At 43.3% G+C, this 18,762-nt stretch overlaps 1 protein-coding gene across 1 annotated transcript in view; it reads right to left on the minus strand.

Moving 5' to 3' along the window:
- Positions 1-11,266: 11,266 nt before the first annotated feature.
- The window catches only part of gpr139 (G protein-coupled receptor 139), a gene marked incomplete at both ends in the record, with an annotated part of 11,368 nt that continues 3,872 nt past the window's right edge, over positions 11,267-18,762 (minus strand). Inside the window, one exon of the mRNA XM_080043531.1 lies at positions 11,267-12,249. Coding sequence (XP_079899657.1) covers positions 11,267-12,249 — 983 coding nt within the window. The remainder of the gene's footprint in view (positions 12,250-18,762) is intronic.

Consider the following 18,762-nt stretch of genomic DNA (forward strand, 5'->3'; position numbering starts at 1 on the left):
CTGTATGCTGCGTTGTGATGGCATTTTAGCAGCTGCTCTCCTATTCCGATGAATTTGTCTGGCAGAAACCTTCCTCATATTACCTTTATCCAAACAAACCCGTCTGTGCTCTGAATCAGCCACAAATCTCTTCACAGTACGATGATCACACTTAAGTTTTCGTGAAATATCTAATGTTTTCATACCTTGTCCAAGGTATTTGACGCTTTTAGGCAGCAGAGAGATCCTTTTACTTTCCCATATTGCTTGAAACATGTGGCCTGCTTAATCATGTGGAACGTCCTTGTTAAGTAGATTTCCTTTGATTGGGCTTACTTAGCAAACTGATTATCACAGGTGTATGAGATTGATCCAAAGTGCCCTGAGACACGATACCATCCATGAGTTTAAATAAAATACAAAAAATTAAATGTTTATGACAGTTAATTCCAATTTGTATAATAATTTGTGACAGACTATACATTGTACATGCTGTTCGTATGAGCAGCGCGCTGTTTATTGTTAATATAATGGCCCATCATCAGACACACGTAGCGGAAAGTTCACATCGATCGCCCTATCAAGTAATCCAGGGCAGAGCTTTTTGTATGGGCAGAGATCGTTATTTTAAGTGTGTCTTACTGTCTTGTTAAACGTTTCCTTATCACCGGACCGCCGAGTCTCGCTGTGTGTTGTTTTGGGTTTGTCTCCACCGCCGTGCGTAAAGGCAGCAAAAACAGCTGATGAACGAGAGTAAACAGCGGGCCTTAAGGCAGCGGTCAAGAAATCCGTTTTGCTTTGCTTTATGCTGCTCTCGCCTTTTTATGTATCTCCCTCTTTTATCAGCCCACACCTAGGCCTACACACACGTTAATTCTCATATATTTTATGTTCAAATCCTAGTGATGGCCAATTCTGGTGCCGACTAGTAAAACAGCGGACGTTTAAACGTTTAACCGTCAGGATCGCAGTCTGCGCGCTTGCTTGTGCGTGTGTCGTTTGACGATGGCCATATTGTCGCTTTTAGCTTGAATTACAACCAACATTTAGAGCGCTTCTGCCTCGACACCATGTTTGCTGCGTTCTGAACCAAAACTAAGCAGAGCGAATGTCAAGTCATGACGCATTTGCAACGAGCGGAACCGTCAAGCAGAACCGTTAAGCAGGCACGTTAACGATTCCAAGGAATTGGTTCACTAGGCACCGGTTCTGAAAAGAACTGGTTCTCGATTCCCATCCCTACAGGGTAGACATTTTGTGCATCGGAAAAGAGATCTGCTCTATCTGTCATCTCCGGTGGTTTTGGGGGTTTACTGCAGTTCCATTTATTTTTTTTATTTTTATTTTTTTTTTGATAGTTGAAAAGGTACAGAGTGGAAATGAAGAGAGAGAGAGAGAGAGAAATGACATGCAGTAAATGGTCCAGGCTGGAATGGGTTTGCTCGCGAGTCGCGACATGGACTTAGCTTTAATGGTAGATGCTCTGCCGGTGAGCCACCACCGCCCCCGCTAAAAAATCTTTTATGATGCAAAATTTGACAAATCGAATAATATGGCAACCGCACAATTGCAGACATGCAGACATCGACAAAAAAAGGAAGAAAGAAAGAAAGAAAGCAATTCAGCCGTAAACTTCACAGGTGATCTTTTGTGCCTGTTGATGTTTGTACTTGCAGATTTTCTTTTGATGTTCTAACCACCTTGAATTAAGCCCTACTTCTACATCAAGGTGGTGTGGTTATAGCTAGATCAAAAACTGAGGGTGTTGCATGGTGGGTAATACATACAAACAAGCAAGCATTCACTGCCACAGGCGAGGCAACTGAGAGAGAAGGACGAGGTGTGATGCAAGGGGGATTAGCATACATTCATCACCTCTCTCTATCACAGGAGCCATAAGTGCTACATGAGGCTACTCTGTGGTTGTCAGGAGAGGAGCTCAGCAGGATTGTTTTTTGAAGTGGCAACAAAGCATAATTGCCTCGATGGTAGACATTTTAGACCTATGAGCAGCAATTTACCGGTGCTTATAAAATGCATGTTAAGTGCAGAATCTAGGACTTAAATCTATGTGACGTTTCAATGACTGTCAGAAGGTTAAATGGGAGGCAGTAGTCTTGGTGAAATGTAACAAAAGTGTTCAAATACAGATCATACAAACGTCTCTCACGTTCATCGTCAAAAAATGAAAATGAAGCTGATTTGGATTGATTTATTGTTTCAGGTCCCGACTAAATCATTAGAAGAAGTTTCAAGCCCTCAAAACTTACAAGGGCTGTTTAATGTTTAATAACATTACATCATTATGATTGAATGAGCAGCTAAGTTTGATCAAGGACAATAAAGCTTCCTTTAAGTACTCTTGAGATATTTTATGACCACTAGCTATGGAGCAACGTTTTGTTTCAGAGTTTCTGCTGATTGACAGGTGGTGGTAGCAATGTGCAGAGTGTACACAATGTTAACATAGGGAATGTAAACTGGCCCACTTTGTTTACATTCTCTTTGTTTCCGTACCAGTTTACAGAGCCTAGGCTCTGTATTAACACCAGATTTGTTTCAGCACGCACACAGTATGGACAGGTAGCAGATTGTCAACAAACATTCTCCAGAATGACTATGCCCTTCATGCCTTGCCTTCACTGAGCGGCGCGGTCCGGGTCAGTCGAAACGAGGCATAAGGTTGGAAATCCATTCGACTGCACATCATGTGCTGGGGCAAAACACATTTTGCTTTTAACCTCCTGGAACATTACTGAACATTGCTTGCTGCTTGTGTCACAGTGTCCCTGAATACACAACTCGTGTCAAAGAAGCACTTTGAAGCTTCATCACTCTAGGGTGTAATTATGTCACTCTGAGGGCGTCATCTTCCACCAGCTGCAGTCCCGGGCAAAAATAGGCTCAGGTGTGGCACAGTTGTGACTTTAATTTGGCAGATACAACATAAAAACAGTTATTGATGTCTTCTGCTGTGCCTGTGATCGAGGATCCATACACGCTTAGAATTCAATCGATTGTTGCTCATATTTCCAAAGAACTCGAACCTCATTCAGTTCTTTCATTTTGGTTTTCATTTTTCATTGAATTATCCCACCCTCCCAGTCCTAAACAGGAACATGATTGCAGTTATTGAACCGTAGAGAAGATGAGCTGAGTATTTTGGAGAAAGCCTGGAGCAGTTACAGACACAAACAACAACATCACAGCCTGATACGAGGCAGGCATCACAACAACCACATAATGAAACATGAATGAATAGGGGAGCTCTGAATAGAGGAGCTCTACAATGTAATCATCCCTTTGTGCAGAAAATAACAGAAACAATCAGATGGCCCATGAGTTAGGAAACACAATGCAGTCCAATACAACAGCACCACAATCTCTGCAACCCACAAGGTAACATTTATTTTTGCACAGTATGGTTTAAAAAATAAATAATGATAATTGCGAGGCCACTATGTTGAACTATTGATGTGTCCAGCAGTGTGTAAACAAGCCTCATTTTACATTAGCAGGTTACGATTTAATGACACAAAGAGCTTCTCAGGATGCCTCAGGAAGGTTAAGTGCATACTGTGTACTCAATTAATACAAAGTGCCAAGCTCATGTGGAAAAAAATATAACCTAAAAAAGTGTTTGCGTCTGCTATTGAAAGACCTCTTAATATGGTACAGAGCTGCAGTAAAGTCTGCAAGAGCAAAATGTTATCAATTATGAATATCGTAATCTGGAACTTATTTTATTTGAATCCATAAACCTCACCATGTGCTCAGACTGACATTTAAAAAGCTCTTTGCTGAAGATCCATTATTAGGCAGATTGGAGGTATAGCAGAAGTATGAAATCAAGTGACTCATTGTACTGCAAAGTATTTTAATAAAGACTTCTCAGGTGGCTCTGTTCTGTTGAAATGTACCAGTAAAGCCAATGAAGGTGCCACAGTGAAACCAGCATGCACAAATACCACGACCCTGAAACTGAAGCAGCCAAATGGAATTCAGAGATCGTTCATTTTACTCTTTTTAGATGTGACAACAACTACGGCGGGCTTTCCAGCTTGGAATGAAAAGAAAATAGAATTTATATTGGATGCCTTTTGGAATGATTTACAGCAGCACATGAATGATGATGGTGACATATAGATTGGGGGGGGGGGGGGGGAATGGGCGAAACACCCTTTGTTCTTTGGTTAACGTTAAATTGAGCAGCAACTGAATGAATGTGATCTGTTTTTTTCTGAGCTTCTCAATGAAAAAAAAGAAATGACCAAAAAAAAAACTGTTCTAGAGTTGGTGTGTAAATCTGTAAACTCTTTGTCTCCACATTGCAAGCTGTATAGTCCCTACGTTGGATATTGACAGACACATATATGAAAAATAGCCTTGACATGAATTTAGATGTTACTTTTCTTGCTGTGACACTGGGTTTAATGTTGTTGTTTTTCTTCCTTTTTTATTTTTTTTTCAGTCTTTCTTGCACACATGCACGGGTACACACAGTTGTGCGCGCACACTCACAGTCAGCAGCCGCCGCAGACAGGCTCATCCATCTTTATTACTGCAGCAACTCATTTGAACAACACACAAAAACACACACGCATGTGCAAGTGAACACACACACACACACACACACACACACACACACACACACACACACACACACTTCTCCCTGTTCTTCCATCTTTCTCTCTATGTTCCCTCCTGCCTTCTCCCTGTGTGTACCCCTTATCTGCGATGAGCTTCAAATGTGAGATGGTGAAGGTGCCGACAGGACATTTATCAGATGGACCTACTTTAGTTAACAGTATGGATGAGATGTATGGTGACCTCAGCCTATACAATGTAGTTACGTCTATTTATTGAAAGAAGCCAGCTGCAGGTTGTCTCACTGACACAGATTCTTTTGTTCAGCTGTTAGGGATTTATGCTGGGAAATGTCACTTAACAGTGAGCTTATTTGTGTGTGTGTGTGTGTGTGTGTGTGTGTGTGTGTGTGTGTGTGTGTGTGTGTGTGTGTGTGTGTGTGTGTGTGTGAGAGGGAGGTGTTAATTGGCATGTGATGAAGTCTTTGGTATACTGTGAACATAGGCGAAACTGTGATTGGCTGACTAAACTCCCATGGAACCATGGGAGTTTAAAAGCAGACACAAATGTGTTGAACAACTCCAATCAGAGGATGAGTGGTTAAACACCAATAAAACCCCATCTCCACGTGTGTGTGTGTGTGTGTGTGTGTGTGTGTGTGTGTGTGTGTGTGTGTGTGTGTGTGTGTGTGTGTGTGTGCTCTGCTCTGTTTCTCGCAGACAGGGACAAAGTTTCGGCTGAGTCAGCGCTGCTGTCAAGACTTTATTTGGACACACACAAACACACACACACACACACACACACACAGACACACACACACACACACACACACACACACACACACACACACACACACACACACACACACACACACACACACACACACACACACACACACACACATTCACACTGTGAAGCAGGTGTTTTGAGGTGTTTTGAGGTGTTTGTGTTTTGAGGTGTTTGATGATCACTGATTCTATTGACATCTGTTTAAATTTCCAAAGTTTCTCCAACATGCTTATATAGGTTAACTTATATGAATATCAATTCAAAATGGAATAGTACTGTAATGATGATAATTGACAAGACATTTTAGTTTCAACTCAATTTGTGAGCAGGACTGCAGGTGTCAATGGAAAATGAATAGATTTCAGTAAGTGTTGGTGCTAAAATCAGTTAATGTACTAGATATGCAGATATGTCCAAAACAAACTTGACACTGTTAAATACTGTAGGAGTTGCTTACTGTAACTTTATCGGCTTATACTCCCCCCCTCCCCCCCCCCCCCTTTTTGCTTTTCTTGATATTATTTCTCTTTCTCTGAGTTTGATGGAGAGGGCAGAAAAAAAAGACACCGATTTTTTATTTATTTCTTTAATTAAAAATATTGATATCGTCAGCCAATACTTTTCTGCATACTTTCTCACGGCACAGAAATACATAGTCTTTATATCGATGAGTCAATACATTCATTAGGAGGAAACAACTGAAATATGCAAGCCTATATAATCACTCCAGTACAATCAAAATACACAGTTTTGAAACACTGTCATGGAGAAAGGTAAAAGACTGCTCAAAAAAGGTTCTCGTGTAGAAAATCACACAAAATACCAACAGAGATGCCGGAAGCGTCAGTTGTACATTCATTGATAAATAAATCGTTATAATACTGTCCTGTATGTTATTATATTCATCATGATTAAGAATAAATACATCTTTTTTAATTTGCACATTACAGGTCCTATTGCACAAGCACTTTTTTCTTTCTGTCTAACACACACACACACACACACACACACACACCATCACACACACGCTCATGCACTTTAGAGCTAAGCAGGCGGAGAGAGACAAAGAGGAAAAAGAGCAGAGCAGGATGTGTGAGGGAGAATATATTATTTTATCCTCTGATTGATTTATGTTTGGTTATCTTTTTAATATCTGGTTGAAGAAAATAAAAATAATTGTTGTTTTTCTCATCCTAATTGGGGAGATTACTGGGCACTAACCCCCCTCCGACCGCCCCCTGTCACGGGCCTCACGTGGGCGACAGAGTGACACTTGCATGTGAGTCTCTTTAAAGCCCCCCCTCCCAACACAGACACAGACACACACGCAGACACACACAGACACACACACACACACACACGCACACACACACTCAGCCCTTAGCTTTGATTTTCCCAGTATGCCTGCCAGGTTCCCGGGAGGCAGGGACTAGGCATCGGTTCTCGCACAAATGTCACATTAATATGCCTGAAACACTGGGTGGGGTTAACCCTTGAAGTGAATGTCATGGCAACATTGATGTGAGCTCCTCAGGATGAATCCCAAACCATTTATTGCGAGCTCACTTTCGTAATGATCTTTGTCTGCTCATTAGGCTGTATTGATTGGTATTGAAGCACATATTCCAGTGCCTTTACACTGAATGGAATGTAACGTCCTGCTAAGCATGGTTTTAATGGACTGTGTGTCAAAGAGCTCGCCGGGTGACCCCTGTTGCTGTCCGTCTCCGTCACATTAAGCTTGACATCAACCAACCTCTACTCAAGGTCCCGAACCACATAGATCAATGTTCTACTGAGAAATGACAGAGCCAGACGCTCAGTATGCACATGTAGCAGCAAAGTCTTCAAGGTAATCGGTTATCAAGTAAAACGGTCACACAATTTACTTTGACCGAGTGCATTCTGGACGTAAGAGGGATGAATGGGAGAGGCGTGTGGAGTGGCAATCAGTAGTCCCCAATTCTCTTTGCAATTTTGAAGATAATCAATTTGTGTTTTAAGGAAATAAGGAAATGGAAATTTAGAGTGGAGGAGCCATGTGTGGCATGAGAGCACGGATGAACTGAAAAAAGGCAGGTTAAAAAAATGTAAGAATCAAGTTAACTCTGGTTGGACCAGACTTTGATGGGAAATAAATTGGAAAGACAATCATGTATGTGGAATAAGAGTTAGACTCTGTGCAAAGGCAGTTCCTTTAAGGTAGGCTAGATCTCAAATTGTTGAAAACGTTCCCTTCTTTGGCTGAGAATTGACCTGCTGGTGTATGGAGAATTGACAGCTGTCTTGAAGAGTCAAACCTTCAACAACAACTGTATAAATGAGGGCTTTTTAATGAATGACTGTCATGTTATAGTGTTTACTGCAATAATCCAATTGTCGTAATGAAAGACAAAAATAGTTGCTGACATGATGTGTTATATGTTGTTATATTTTGTAGTATGATAAACCACTTTGGCCTCTCAGAGACATAATTTAAATATTACTGACACTGGACTGCCTGGATTTTATTACATTTCTCACTGTTACCTGAAGAGACAACTAGAGGTGGTAGGATGGCCTAAATGAAAGGTGACCGTCCAGATACCATGAGGTCACTGGTTCAATCACCGGCACCCAGCAGGAGGGTGTTATTTGTAACACTAGTGGTGGCTGGTATAATAACTACGGTTGCCATATCTACCATTCTGTCCTTGAGCAAGGCACTTGACCTCAAAACTGCTCCAGGAGCGCTGTACTATGGCTATGACCCCCTCCGAAATGGAAAAACATAAAAACTGTGGTAAACTTGAGAGGGGATATGTGAAAAGACATATTTCAATGTGCCTTGTGTACAAATGACTAAAATGTAACTAACTTAACTTAATCTTACTATATAGACCCCTTACCAGTCTACGTCACACAGCGTCACTCCCCGCTCTACTGCGCATGTCCGTTGCAGAAAGAGACAAGAGCGACACGAGCCACAATCATGTCTTGTTGTGCTGTTGGATGCACAAACCGTTTATTTTTAGTTTGAATGGTGATAAAGCTAGTAAATGCCCAAATGCACCGCTGTATAATTACATAAATGAGTTGTGAAATGTTTACAATAAGGACAGTGACCGGAGACGAGGCTATAGCAATGGAAAGCAATGGAGGCTTATTTACAATGACCCACGTTATACATCTCCGTCCTCTTCCCTTGTGTTTGACTCTATGGTTTGACTAGGCAGTAGGGGTTTGCACGTGTAGGCCTACACGTGTAGCCGGTAAGTAGGCTAAATCATACCATTTAGGAAAAATCAATAAACGAAAACCGAGTGGGGTCGACATGTGCTAGCCTACTGTAGGCTACTAAAGCAGATAACACAACACATTATTGTGTTTGGTTATAATATTTATTCATTTAACTAGGCTATTTAACTGCTCCACCATAAGTTTCACTTTCCTTTTCATCTCCGTCTCAAACAGCTGGTCTGATAAGCTGGTCGGCTCGTGAGCCCAACGGCCCCGAAAGCAGGAGTCAGTCTAAAAACAGATGATCACGGCTAGTTATGATCACTTTTAAATCGAAAAGCTAAATTATGAAATAAAGGCATCTCTGCCTCTCTCTGTCTATCTGTCTGCCGGTCTTTACTGTCACTCTCCAACAGCAGTCCGGCCACTGAAGTCGTCGGGGCCATTTCTTCTCATCATTTATCTACTCAACTGCCGGCAACGCGTATGGGTCATTAAGACGTATCTCGTTTAATAGTGTTAATGTTTACGCATAGGCCTAACCAATGTTATCACTCGCTGATAAACTGTTTTTAGTAAGATGACAACATCGCTATTTAGCACCATGGACCTATAAAGAAACACCGCAACTGCAATATAACCAAACGGGTAACCATGGCAACCAGCCAAACAATTTTTCTTTCTGCAACTATGCAGCGCGCGCATCCGCCGTGTTGATAAACAGGTAAGGGGTCTATATAATTAGTTCAATATATTTGCATGAACAAAAAGCCACCAGACATTCTTTAACAAATTCCCAATTTAACCAATTAAACAAGAAAATAATGACCATATGCTAAATTTAATTAAAATGGTCTGTTGGCTCCTCGCCCTACAGGAATTATTAAATCATTCCTTGTCTCTCAGCTCTGCCTGAAGTTGGTACATTAAATGTTATTACAGTCTAACTGAAGTGAAAAATGGCCCAAATTATAAAACCCTTTGCCCCTGATTTTGCGCTGCAGCAAATGCTTTAATAGTTGCTATGGTGAGGAAAAGAGACATGACCCACCTGCAGTCTAAGACTTTTAAGTGTCAAGAAAAGAGATTTGAGGGCATGACTTTATCAGCTATGACGGACAAAACCAACATCAATCAGAGTTAAAGCCATATCCTTTAAAAAAAAAAAAAAAAATAGGCCTGATGTATCTGATCCCCCCAGGCAGGTATTAGCAGAAATCTGCCCTTTGGCACAGCTCCACTCTTGCTAGATAGATGAACACTGCTGATGCCCCAAGGTGTCTGCAGAAAAGAAATGCATTGATCTCAATGTGCTCTTTCTGTGGGTATTACAGAACACAGTGTGTGTGTGTGTGTGTGTGTGTGTGTGTGTGTGTGTGTGTGTGTGTGTGTGTGTGTGTGTGTGTGTGTGTGTGTGTGTGTGTGTTCACATTTATGGTTTGTTACTGGGCAGAACTGAGACAGGGTTGATGTACCCTACTCTGTTTTCAGTGTAAAAACGAGATGAGCTAAAATGTGTCATTGTGGCCCTGAGACCAAATTCAACTCTGCATCGTGGGACAGAAAAAACCCTAATCCCTCTGTCTCTCTCTCTCTTGCTGTCTGTCTCACTCCCTCGCTCTCTCTCTCTCTCTGTCTGTCTCTCTCTCTCATTCTTTCTTTTGCATTCTCTCAGAAAGCTAAAGGGCTAAAGAGATACATTCATTATTTTGTTCAACAGTAAATCATCACAGACCATTTAAAGTGAATAGAGGACTATCTACTCACAGCAGAAATCCTAATATTGGCAATGTGATCATGAGGTCAATGGCTCCTTGGAACAAAATAAACCCAAGGTCATTTTTTTTGTCTTGTATTTTTTGCAAAGCTACAATAACAGTCAAGTCTACCATTAATACATATTAAACCACCAATAAGCAAAGTGTCCATCATCCTATACGACAACCTGTCAGCTTGGCTGTAGGATAATGTGTTCTTCCAAAGCAAGCGCCGACCTGCACTGCTAGGATGAACACAGCACAACACAAAAGAAATGTCAGGAGAGGCTGTTCAATTTTTAAAAGCTCAAATTAACATGCCTTGGAGCCTCCTCTGCATATTAAATCTGGAAATGACTGCGTCTGAACTGCAGACAGTGGTTGTTGGCTCTGCCTTGAGGTAAGATGTTAAGTTCTCAGACTCTCACTGGATCAGGAGATGACTCCCAATGGTAAAAGAAGCAGCTGTTCACATTGGTGGTGGTGTGCAACAGAGAGCATTCTTAAAGAAACCACTGAGGATTTATACAGTCAACAATTATATATTTGAGTCCTTTTACAAACAGTGTCTGATAACAGCCAGTGATAGATGGTAGTGATATCCCTTTATCAGTCTCTGATTCGCTCACACAAGCAACAGTCCGTCACTAACAGTAGATTATTTTTTTGCATGGTGAAACAATCAGCATCTAGTTGATGCTGGTCACTGCTTTTTGAACACTGTGAATACCTGCTGTTTGCTTTTCCAATTTCCTTGCCTGCCACTTTGTTATCACTCAAAGCTAGCTAAACCGTCGCCTCTGTGCTCTTCAGGCGTGTTGACATTTTCGTGCCTCAAAGAGTCCCATGGAGGCCAACCTTGTCACCATGGAGACAAAGCCTAAATATTTTCCCCCAGCCATTGAGGGTGGTCACTGCTGTTGTTGACTGAGCACTCAAGAGGAAATACAAATGGGCTTTCCAGTTTTGTCATACTGGTACACCAGCATCTTGATGCAGTGGGAGTTGGCTGGTGAGATCCAGGGGCTGCTTGTGATGGAGAAGTTGTGGCTGGCATAGAACGGCGGCGGCTGCTTCCGGCAGTGGACCAGGGCTCTCAGCACGTTGGCCGCCATGCCCCGGAAACGCTTGCTGATGAAGCAGTAAAGAAAGAAGTTGACGCCGGTGTTGAGCAACGCTAGCATGTTAGCTAGATCGGTGAGCGTGTGGAGCAGTCGCCCGGCGCCTCGTGAGGCCGGAGGAGGGGAGTAGAAGTGGTAGAGGATCATGAGGGTGCGCGGCGCCCACAGAACGGCGAAAATGGATGTGATGGCAAGGAGAATGGCGGTGGTCTTGCCGGTGGAGTATCCGCGCAGACGGAAACAGCTGCGGCGTCTGCGCAGCTTACGCACAATGCCGGCGTTGAGGGTGAAGAAGACGGTGCAGGGGAGGAGGTAGATGGTGGCGCAGTGGGCCCACACCAGGACGTGCTGGGCCGCGGTTCTCCTGTTTCCTTCTCCTCCACCTCCACCACTGCCCACCCCGTGCAAGCTGTGCCACAGCTCAGGCCACCAGTAAAACGGAGCAGCCGAGAGCAGGCACCCAATATACACAGCAAAGATCACCCTTCGAGTGCGGGCCGGGTAGGAGACAGTGTGGTAGCGCAGCGGGTGGCAAACGGCGATGTAACGGTCAATGGTGAGAGGCACTGTGATCCAGATGGAGGTGTGGATGGAGGAGAACTCCAGAACCTGCACTGCATTGTTGAGCGACGGAGGCAGTGGCGCGGCCAAGATGAAATCCTCCAGAATGAAGTCAACAAAAACAATGAGGAATAGGACCAGGATGTCGGCGGCTGCCAGGGCCAGGAGATAGTTGTAAGAGGACTTCTGACGGCGCAGCACCAGCTGGGACAGGATGACCACAGTCAGGATGTTAGCTAGAGGAGGGGGGAGGAGGTGGGGAGGTAGGAGGTGGTTTAAAGTAAATAGAGAGAGGAAATAGGGAATGAGGGGAAAAGGAAAGAGTAGTATGAGATTGAAAAAAAATGGAATGGGCAAAGGTTAGGGCAGGGAAGGAAACAGAAAAATCGAGTGTTAGTAGGGGGGCAATTGAAAAGGCTGCATTGGACATTTACTATAGGTGCAGTTAAAACTCAAGTGCAACAACACAAACACAAGATGAAGAAAAACATTTAAATTATGAGGACAACTAGCTATAGCAAAGAGACTCTTTGCCACATTTTCTTTGAGTTTCTGCCTGTGTTTTGCAAAATAAAAATTCTATCTGTTATCGTCCCTACTCAGTATTTATTTATCATGTTCAACAAGCTCTCCCATTCTGTAATCCTTGTCACGTTTGTTGCTCCCTTCCCTTTACATCCTTCATCTACACCTGCTGTGCAGTACCAGCATCACCTGCCTGTGCCAGTGGCCAAATTGTTATCTCTAATGAAGAATAAAGCCGCAACAAAAACAGGAAGGTAACGTGCAGCCTCGCAGCCACGGCAATCGGCTGAGTTCACTTCAGCCTGGCCCCTGGCAAATTAGCTCCAAAACATAACACAAGGACTCCCCATCTCTCTCTGTCTGTCGTTATTTTTCAATCTTTACTCCATATCCACAATATGTATTTCACCTTGTCTCAATTCCAAACTAAATTTTTTCCTATTTCTTTCTTTTTTCTTTCACATTACATTTAAATAGCCCACGCTGGGGAGAACTACTGTTATATTTTGTGCTAAAAAGGAACGTGAACACAAATGCCTGGCTGTGATTTATCCCACTGTTGCATGACCTCGGTGCACAGCAAGAGCATTGCTTTTTGCCTCTTACGTGGAACTGCAGTTTGGAAATTGAATTGAGCCAGCTTGTTGTCTTCTTTCTTTATTGTCCTACTCTGTTCCCTGTCCGTTCCCCCTTCTGTCATCACATACTGTATGTTTATACCTTCTCCAAACCTTAAGAAGAGAGAAAAGAAGTATTTCAGAAGGACCCGTTGGCGTACAGTGATGATGTCTCATACAAAGTGTGAGTCCTGTGACAGCTTTTCAATTACTTTAGACATATTACTCAGAACTGAAACCTCAATCAGCTTGTAGTTGTAGATGTCCAAAGGATTGCTTCTGTCCTTGAAAAATCTCTCCCATTTTAATGCCCACTTGTTGTACTGTCGATATATGATACACACCAGTCAAGCTGTGATATTAGTAAGTTATTGCTATAAAATCTGAAGTTAAGGTCGTATTTTGCCCGCCCGTCACTAGGTGTAGGATTTACGCACGGCCTTGTCTCACTAGAAAAGAATGCTTAAGCCAAGTTAGTGCAACTGGCGTAACTGTTAGGTCGGACTTAGAATACCAAGTTACGAACAATCTTAGCAAAGACCAGGCTTACGCCCTGTCACTGTAACCGCCCCGTGGTTACAGTGACAGGACGGGTTACACATACACACCTATCACAAGGTCAGGAATGACCAATATTCAATATAATTCAAAATTCTATACAAATTAAACATTTGGAAAATAAAAAGTCTCTAAGAAAATAATGCTTCATTACAAGAATCCAATAAAACCCTTTTACACAGTATGCCAGCATTTCTAAAGGAGATAGTGTTTATGCACATTCGACACACGTGTGACAAATTTAAAATTCAGAGGCATTGTTTGAGAAAAACAGTGGGGTCTGCTTTTCCAACTAGTCCCAACATTCCCTTTTCATGCTTCAAAGGTTCTATTACGTAAACTAACCGCGAACGACACATGATAATGGACCCATCCTTCACTGTTGCTAACTAACCCCTGTTTAGAGAAAGATTGCTGGTGTAGCATGAAGCCATGTCCAATCTGTCTCCTTGGATGAAGACGCCAGTGACGTTGATTTACAACGCAGCGTCACTGAGACATCAATGCACTTAGCAGCCATCAATGTCTGTACAACATGTGTGTGTGTGTGTGTGTGTGTGTGTGTGTGTGTGTGTGTGTGTGTGTGTGTGTGTGTGTGTGTGTGTGTGTGTGTGTGTGTGTGTGTTCTGTGGTCGTGTTCCCCCTCTGCAGTAATAGATCTGGGATTGGATTAAATATGGCAGCCTGGAGTCTGGTACATCACACTTCACAGCCTCAGCCACTATCAGCCGATTACAAATTACAAAGCCGGCTCCAGATAATGACTAAAGATGTCCTTGCCAGACTGGAGGATGTGCAGCAGAACACACACGCACACACACACACACACACACACACACACACACACACACACGTCTGCACACATACACGCAAACACACATATAATTAAGGATTAACCAATTTATTAACATTCAATATATCAATAAATGAGATGTCAAAGCCGTTTACAGGGCTTGACAAGGCAATATACGTGTAGATGTAGAGGTGCTGGGTTACACACCACCCCACACCTTCTCCGTCACCCCTGCTTGTACGCCACACTAACCTCTGCACAGGCATGTTAGATTGCTTTCTTGTTCAATCTTAGTTTTATTGATTTTTTGGCTTTAGCTACTGACCATTCACTTTCTGTCTGTTGTTTCTTCTTCTCTGATTGTCAGTTTGACCACTATCCTATCAAATTCCTTCAGAAATATGTTACTTTTGGGGCGCTGCGGTGGCGTAGTGGATAGAGCGCGTACCATATTGGCTCCGGCCTCCTTTACTGCAGGTCATCCCCCCTCTCTCTCCCCATTTCAACTCTGTACTGTCAAATAAAGCTTGAAAATGCCAAAGAAAAAATACGTTACATTTTATCTAAGCTTGTACCTGATAATATAAGTCTTCACAAATAAGCATTGTGCCGTTTTTAATATCTCTCAGTGTAATACATGTTCCAAGACTGTGTACTATACGTTTGGAGATCAAGATGATGAGTGAAATGGTAAATTGGTTTGATGGTTTCTTCTAGACGCTCCATCAGCCGCTAGTAGCGTAACAAACCAGAATCTCAGACAGAACGGTCAGAGGTTGAGTTGCATTGTGGCTTTTAGAAGATACACAAGCCAGATCTAGGGTAACGGTTCAGTACCGCACCAAACCGTACCATACCAAACTGTACCGCTCAATGGAAACAAGGCATTCAAAGATGTCCTCTTCATCTTGGAAAATTAATACGTTTATTTCAGTATTTTCTGAAATACTTCATAGAAAATCATGATTTGAAAGAATCATGTCGGTTCCAACCCCTTAGTCAGTTTCTTCTAATTCCATAAACCTCCTCAAGGGGTTAAATTGGGGCGACCGTGGCTCAGGTGGTTAAGCGGGTTGGCCAATGATCCAAGGGTTGGCTGTTCGATCCCCGCTCTGCCACCTGTGTCATGGTTGTTGTGTCCTTGGGCAAGACACTTCACCCACCTTGCCTCGTGTGAATGTGTATGACTGCTGTATGTTTGAGGTGGTGGTCGGAGGGGCCGTAGGCGCTGCATGGCAGCCACGCTTCCGTCAGTCTGCCCCAGGGCAGCTGTGGCTACTATGGTAGTTTACCACCACCAGTATGACTGTGTGTGAATGAATGGAACCTGGAACCCTGTAAAGCGTCTTTGAGTGCCTTGAAAAGCGCTATATAAATCCAATCCATTATTATAAACTTTGCTCTGCTGCTTGTCTGCTGAACTTCATTTCATGTTGCTTTACTGTTTGTTGTTTTGATCTACAGTTTATTGTGTGCTGGAGAGACACACCTGCAGCTTCTCCCCTGATTTATCCAAGAGGGGGGTATCTTATCAGTGTTTCCAGAAAAAAGTTTGCTGCTAAGCTCTGAGCTGCTCAAACATTTCCCGATAAGAGCCAGTTCAAATCCTGCACAGTGCATCTCACCTTTAATCCATCACCTCACTATCTCCATTGTACCTCTGCCAGTCAATTCTCTCACTGTCACTGCTCCCCTTTTAGCATATCACTAAAAAGAGAGCTGGGACAGTGAGGTGTTGACTGTCACAGGCTGGGTATTATTCTGTGTGGGTCTCCCCAGGCGAGCCGCGGACCTTCTACACACAAACAAAAGGGCTCCAAAGGCGAGCTTGACATTTCCATTTAGCTCTAAAGCCAGCTTTCACTGGGTTGCCCATTCCTTTCAATTGACTCCTGCTCTTTAGTTTGAGAGAGCTGGAGCCGGGTGGATCTGATTCTGCATTCTGCAGGGATGAGGTGGGACACGCGTTGGAGGGGTTCACACTCACACACTCACAGATAGGGAAACAGATTCACATAGGCATCTAGCAGCACACACTCAGAGGCATGTGCATCTCGTGCCTGGTCCAGACTCATGGACATTCAGGCACATGCAAAATGTCCAGTCCACCCTCTTTTCTGTCTTCAGGGAATACATAAGTGTTCCCCGCTGTGAGGGGATTAGAATGACCTGTAGGACAGATGCAGGGTCCTTTCTTTTAGTCTGTCTGTCCACATTTGCTTGTGTTTGATTTTCAGTCTTTTTGTGTAGGAGTGCTTTTGTGTTTCCGCTCCCCCCTGCTGCTCCTGTAATATAACGAGGGCCATTGACGTTGTTTAGCGGCAAAGGAGAAGGCACATGCTCCCTGAGGTGTGTAACGAGGCTGACTCATCCCATCACTAAAGGGACATGTTGAAGACGGGCAGTCGACAAGCGACAACCCCACGGAACTGATGGCAAAACAAGAGATGCTGAACACTTGCCGTTGGTCTTTCTCATGGGCTTTGTATAATACAGACACACATGCATGCACACACGCATGCGCGCACACACACACACACGCACGCGCACACACACACACACACACACACACACACACACACACACACACACACACACACACACACACACACAAGAAACAGTATGAAATGGACATTGTGCACCCAAAAAACAGAACGATAGCGAGCATTTGCAATTAAGGATTTTTTTTCTTTTTTCACATTTGGAGGAAATTGAGTTTTGGCTTTTGCAGCATATCTAGAGGCTAATAAGACTAGAGGAGTGGAGAAGAGAGGGATAAGGAAATAGAAGAGGGATTATAGAGAGTGTGGTCCAAGGAAGGTCACAGAGACTTAGAAAGAAAGAATGGTTATTGAGAGGGTAGGATAAGATGAAAAGACAGAATGAGATACAGGTACAGAGGAGAGCAGTGAGGGATGCGAGGGACATGGGGGGGGGGGGTATCAATGCTCGCTTGAAAGGTCACAAGCACTTTGTTCCTGATGACAACCATTTCCCTCTTGCCTTGTCTAAGTGTCAGACCGGACATAAAGCAGGGTGATTCCTTAATTCCCCACAGAGACCAAAGACCAGGAGCACATGCTACAAAGTCACATTAAAAAGAAAAAGAAAATTTGGAAAATATGATTTTGCCTGACACGTTTTAAAAACCTGACTTCTGCTTGAAAAGAAAACCGAGCAATTATGAGAAAAAAGAAAACGAGATATATTTTTGGAACAGGATTATTTTAGTTAACTGGTCAACATTAGGAGGAAGAGTTGCTGTTATTGATATTGATGCCACTGCAGTGCTCTTCCTCCTCTGCTCTCCTCCACAGCCATTCGTTTGGCAGACAGGCCACAGTGAGCCAAAGTTTGCTGGGAATGACTGTCCTCACGTCAAGGCTACGGCTGCTGGCTGTGACGGGGCAATGGGCGACTGAAGCTTATGGCGCTTAAGGAGGTTCATAAACACTGTGGATGATTATAATGAATATAATTTTTTATGAGGTTTCTGCTTCTGAAAAAGTAAGGTGAAAAATTCAGTTGGAGTGAAATAGAAGGTATGAGGAAATAGATGGATGGTGTTGAATGGAAGCAGGAAACCTTCAGATGGATGTGTTGGCAAAGGACGCCAAACAACATGCAGCAGCAGCTTCAACAGCGTTTTGTCGTCAGCTGGTCAAACAAAGTTGGCTCTGTCACTTTGGCAACGACATGATGTATTGCCTCCAACAGCCCCCCACCCCCCCCCCCCCCCCCCCCGCACACACACACACACTCCTCTCTTGCCTTCTTCTCCTTCCTCAAACCGCAACCTGGAGACAAACCAGAGCTCAAAATATTTACCTCCTCTTTATAATTTTTCTGACCTTTCACTATCTTTTCCTCACTGCTTCCACACCAACCTTCCCATCCACTTTACACAGCCTGAATCTCAAATTCCACTTTTAGAGTGAAAGTATTTCATTAACAACTATTAAAAAAAACCCTGCTCACAACAGATCCCCCTATTGCCAGCGTGGGAATGACAGATCAATAGTCCAAACTGGAAATCGATGGGGCCCACCTCTTCATTATGCAGCGGCTGACACCTAGGCCTACATTGCGAGGTGGAACAGGGGTTGTTAACGCTGAACGTCCCCCATCCCCTTGAGTGGGTGGACAAGTGGGAGTGGGAAGAGATGTTGTCACACTCTCACGTGTGCCAGTCACACTCCCGATTTATAAACCACAAGATGCTTCGAGGAAGAGATGGAAGGCTCAGCATGCTGTGG

Source organism: Ammodytes marinus (assembly GCF_949987685.1).
Source record: "Ammodytes marinus genome assembly, chromosome: 16".
NCBI lineage: Eukaryota > Metazoa > Chordata > Actinopteri > Uranoscopiformes > Ammodytidae > Ammodytes > Ammodytes marinus.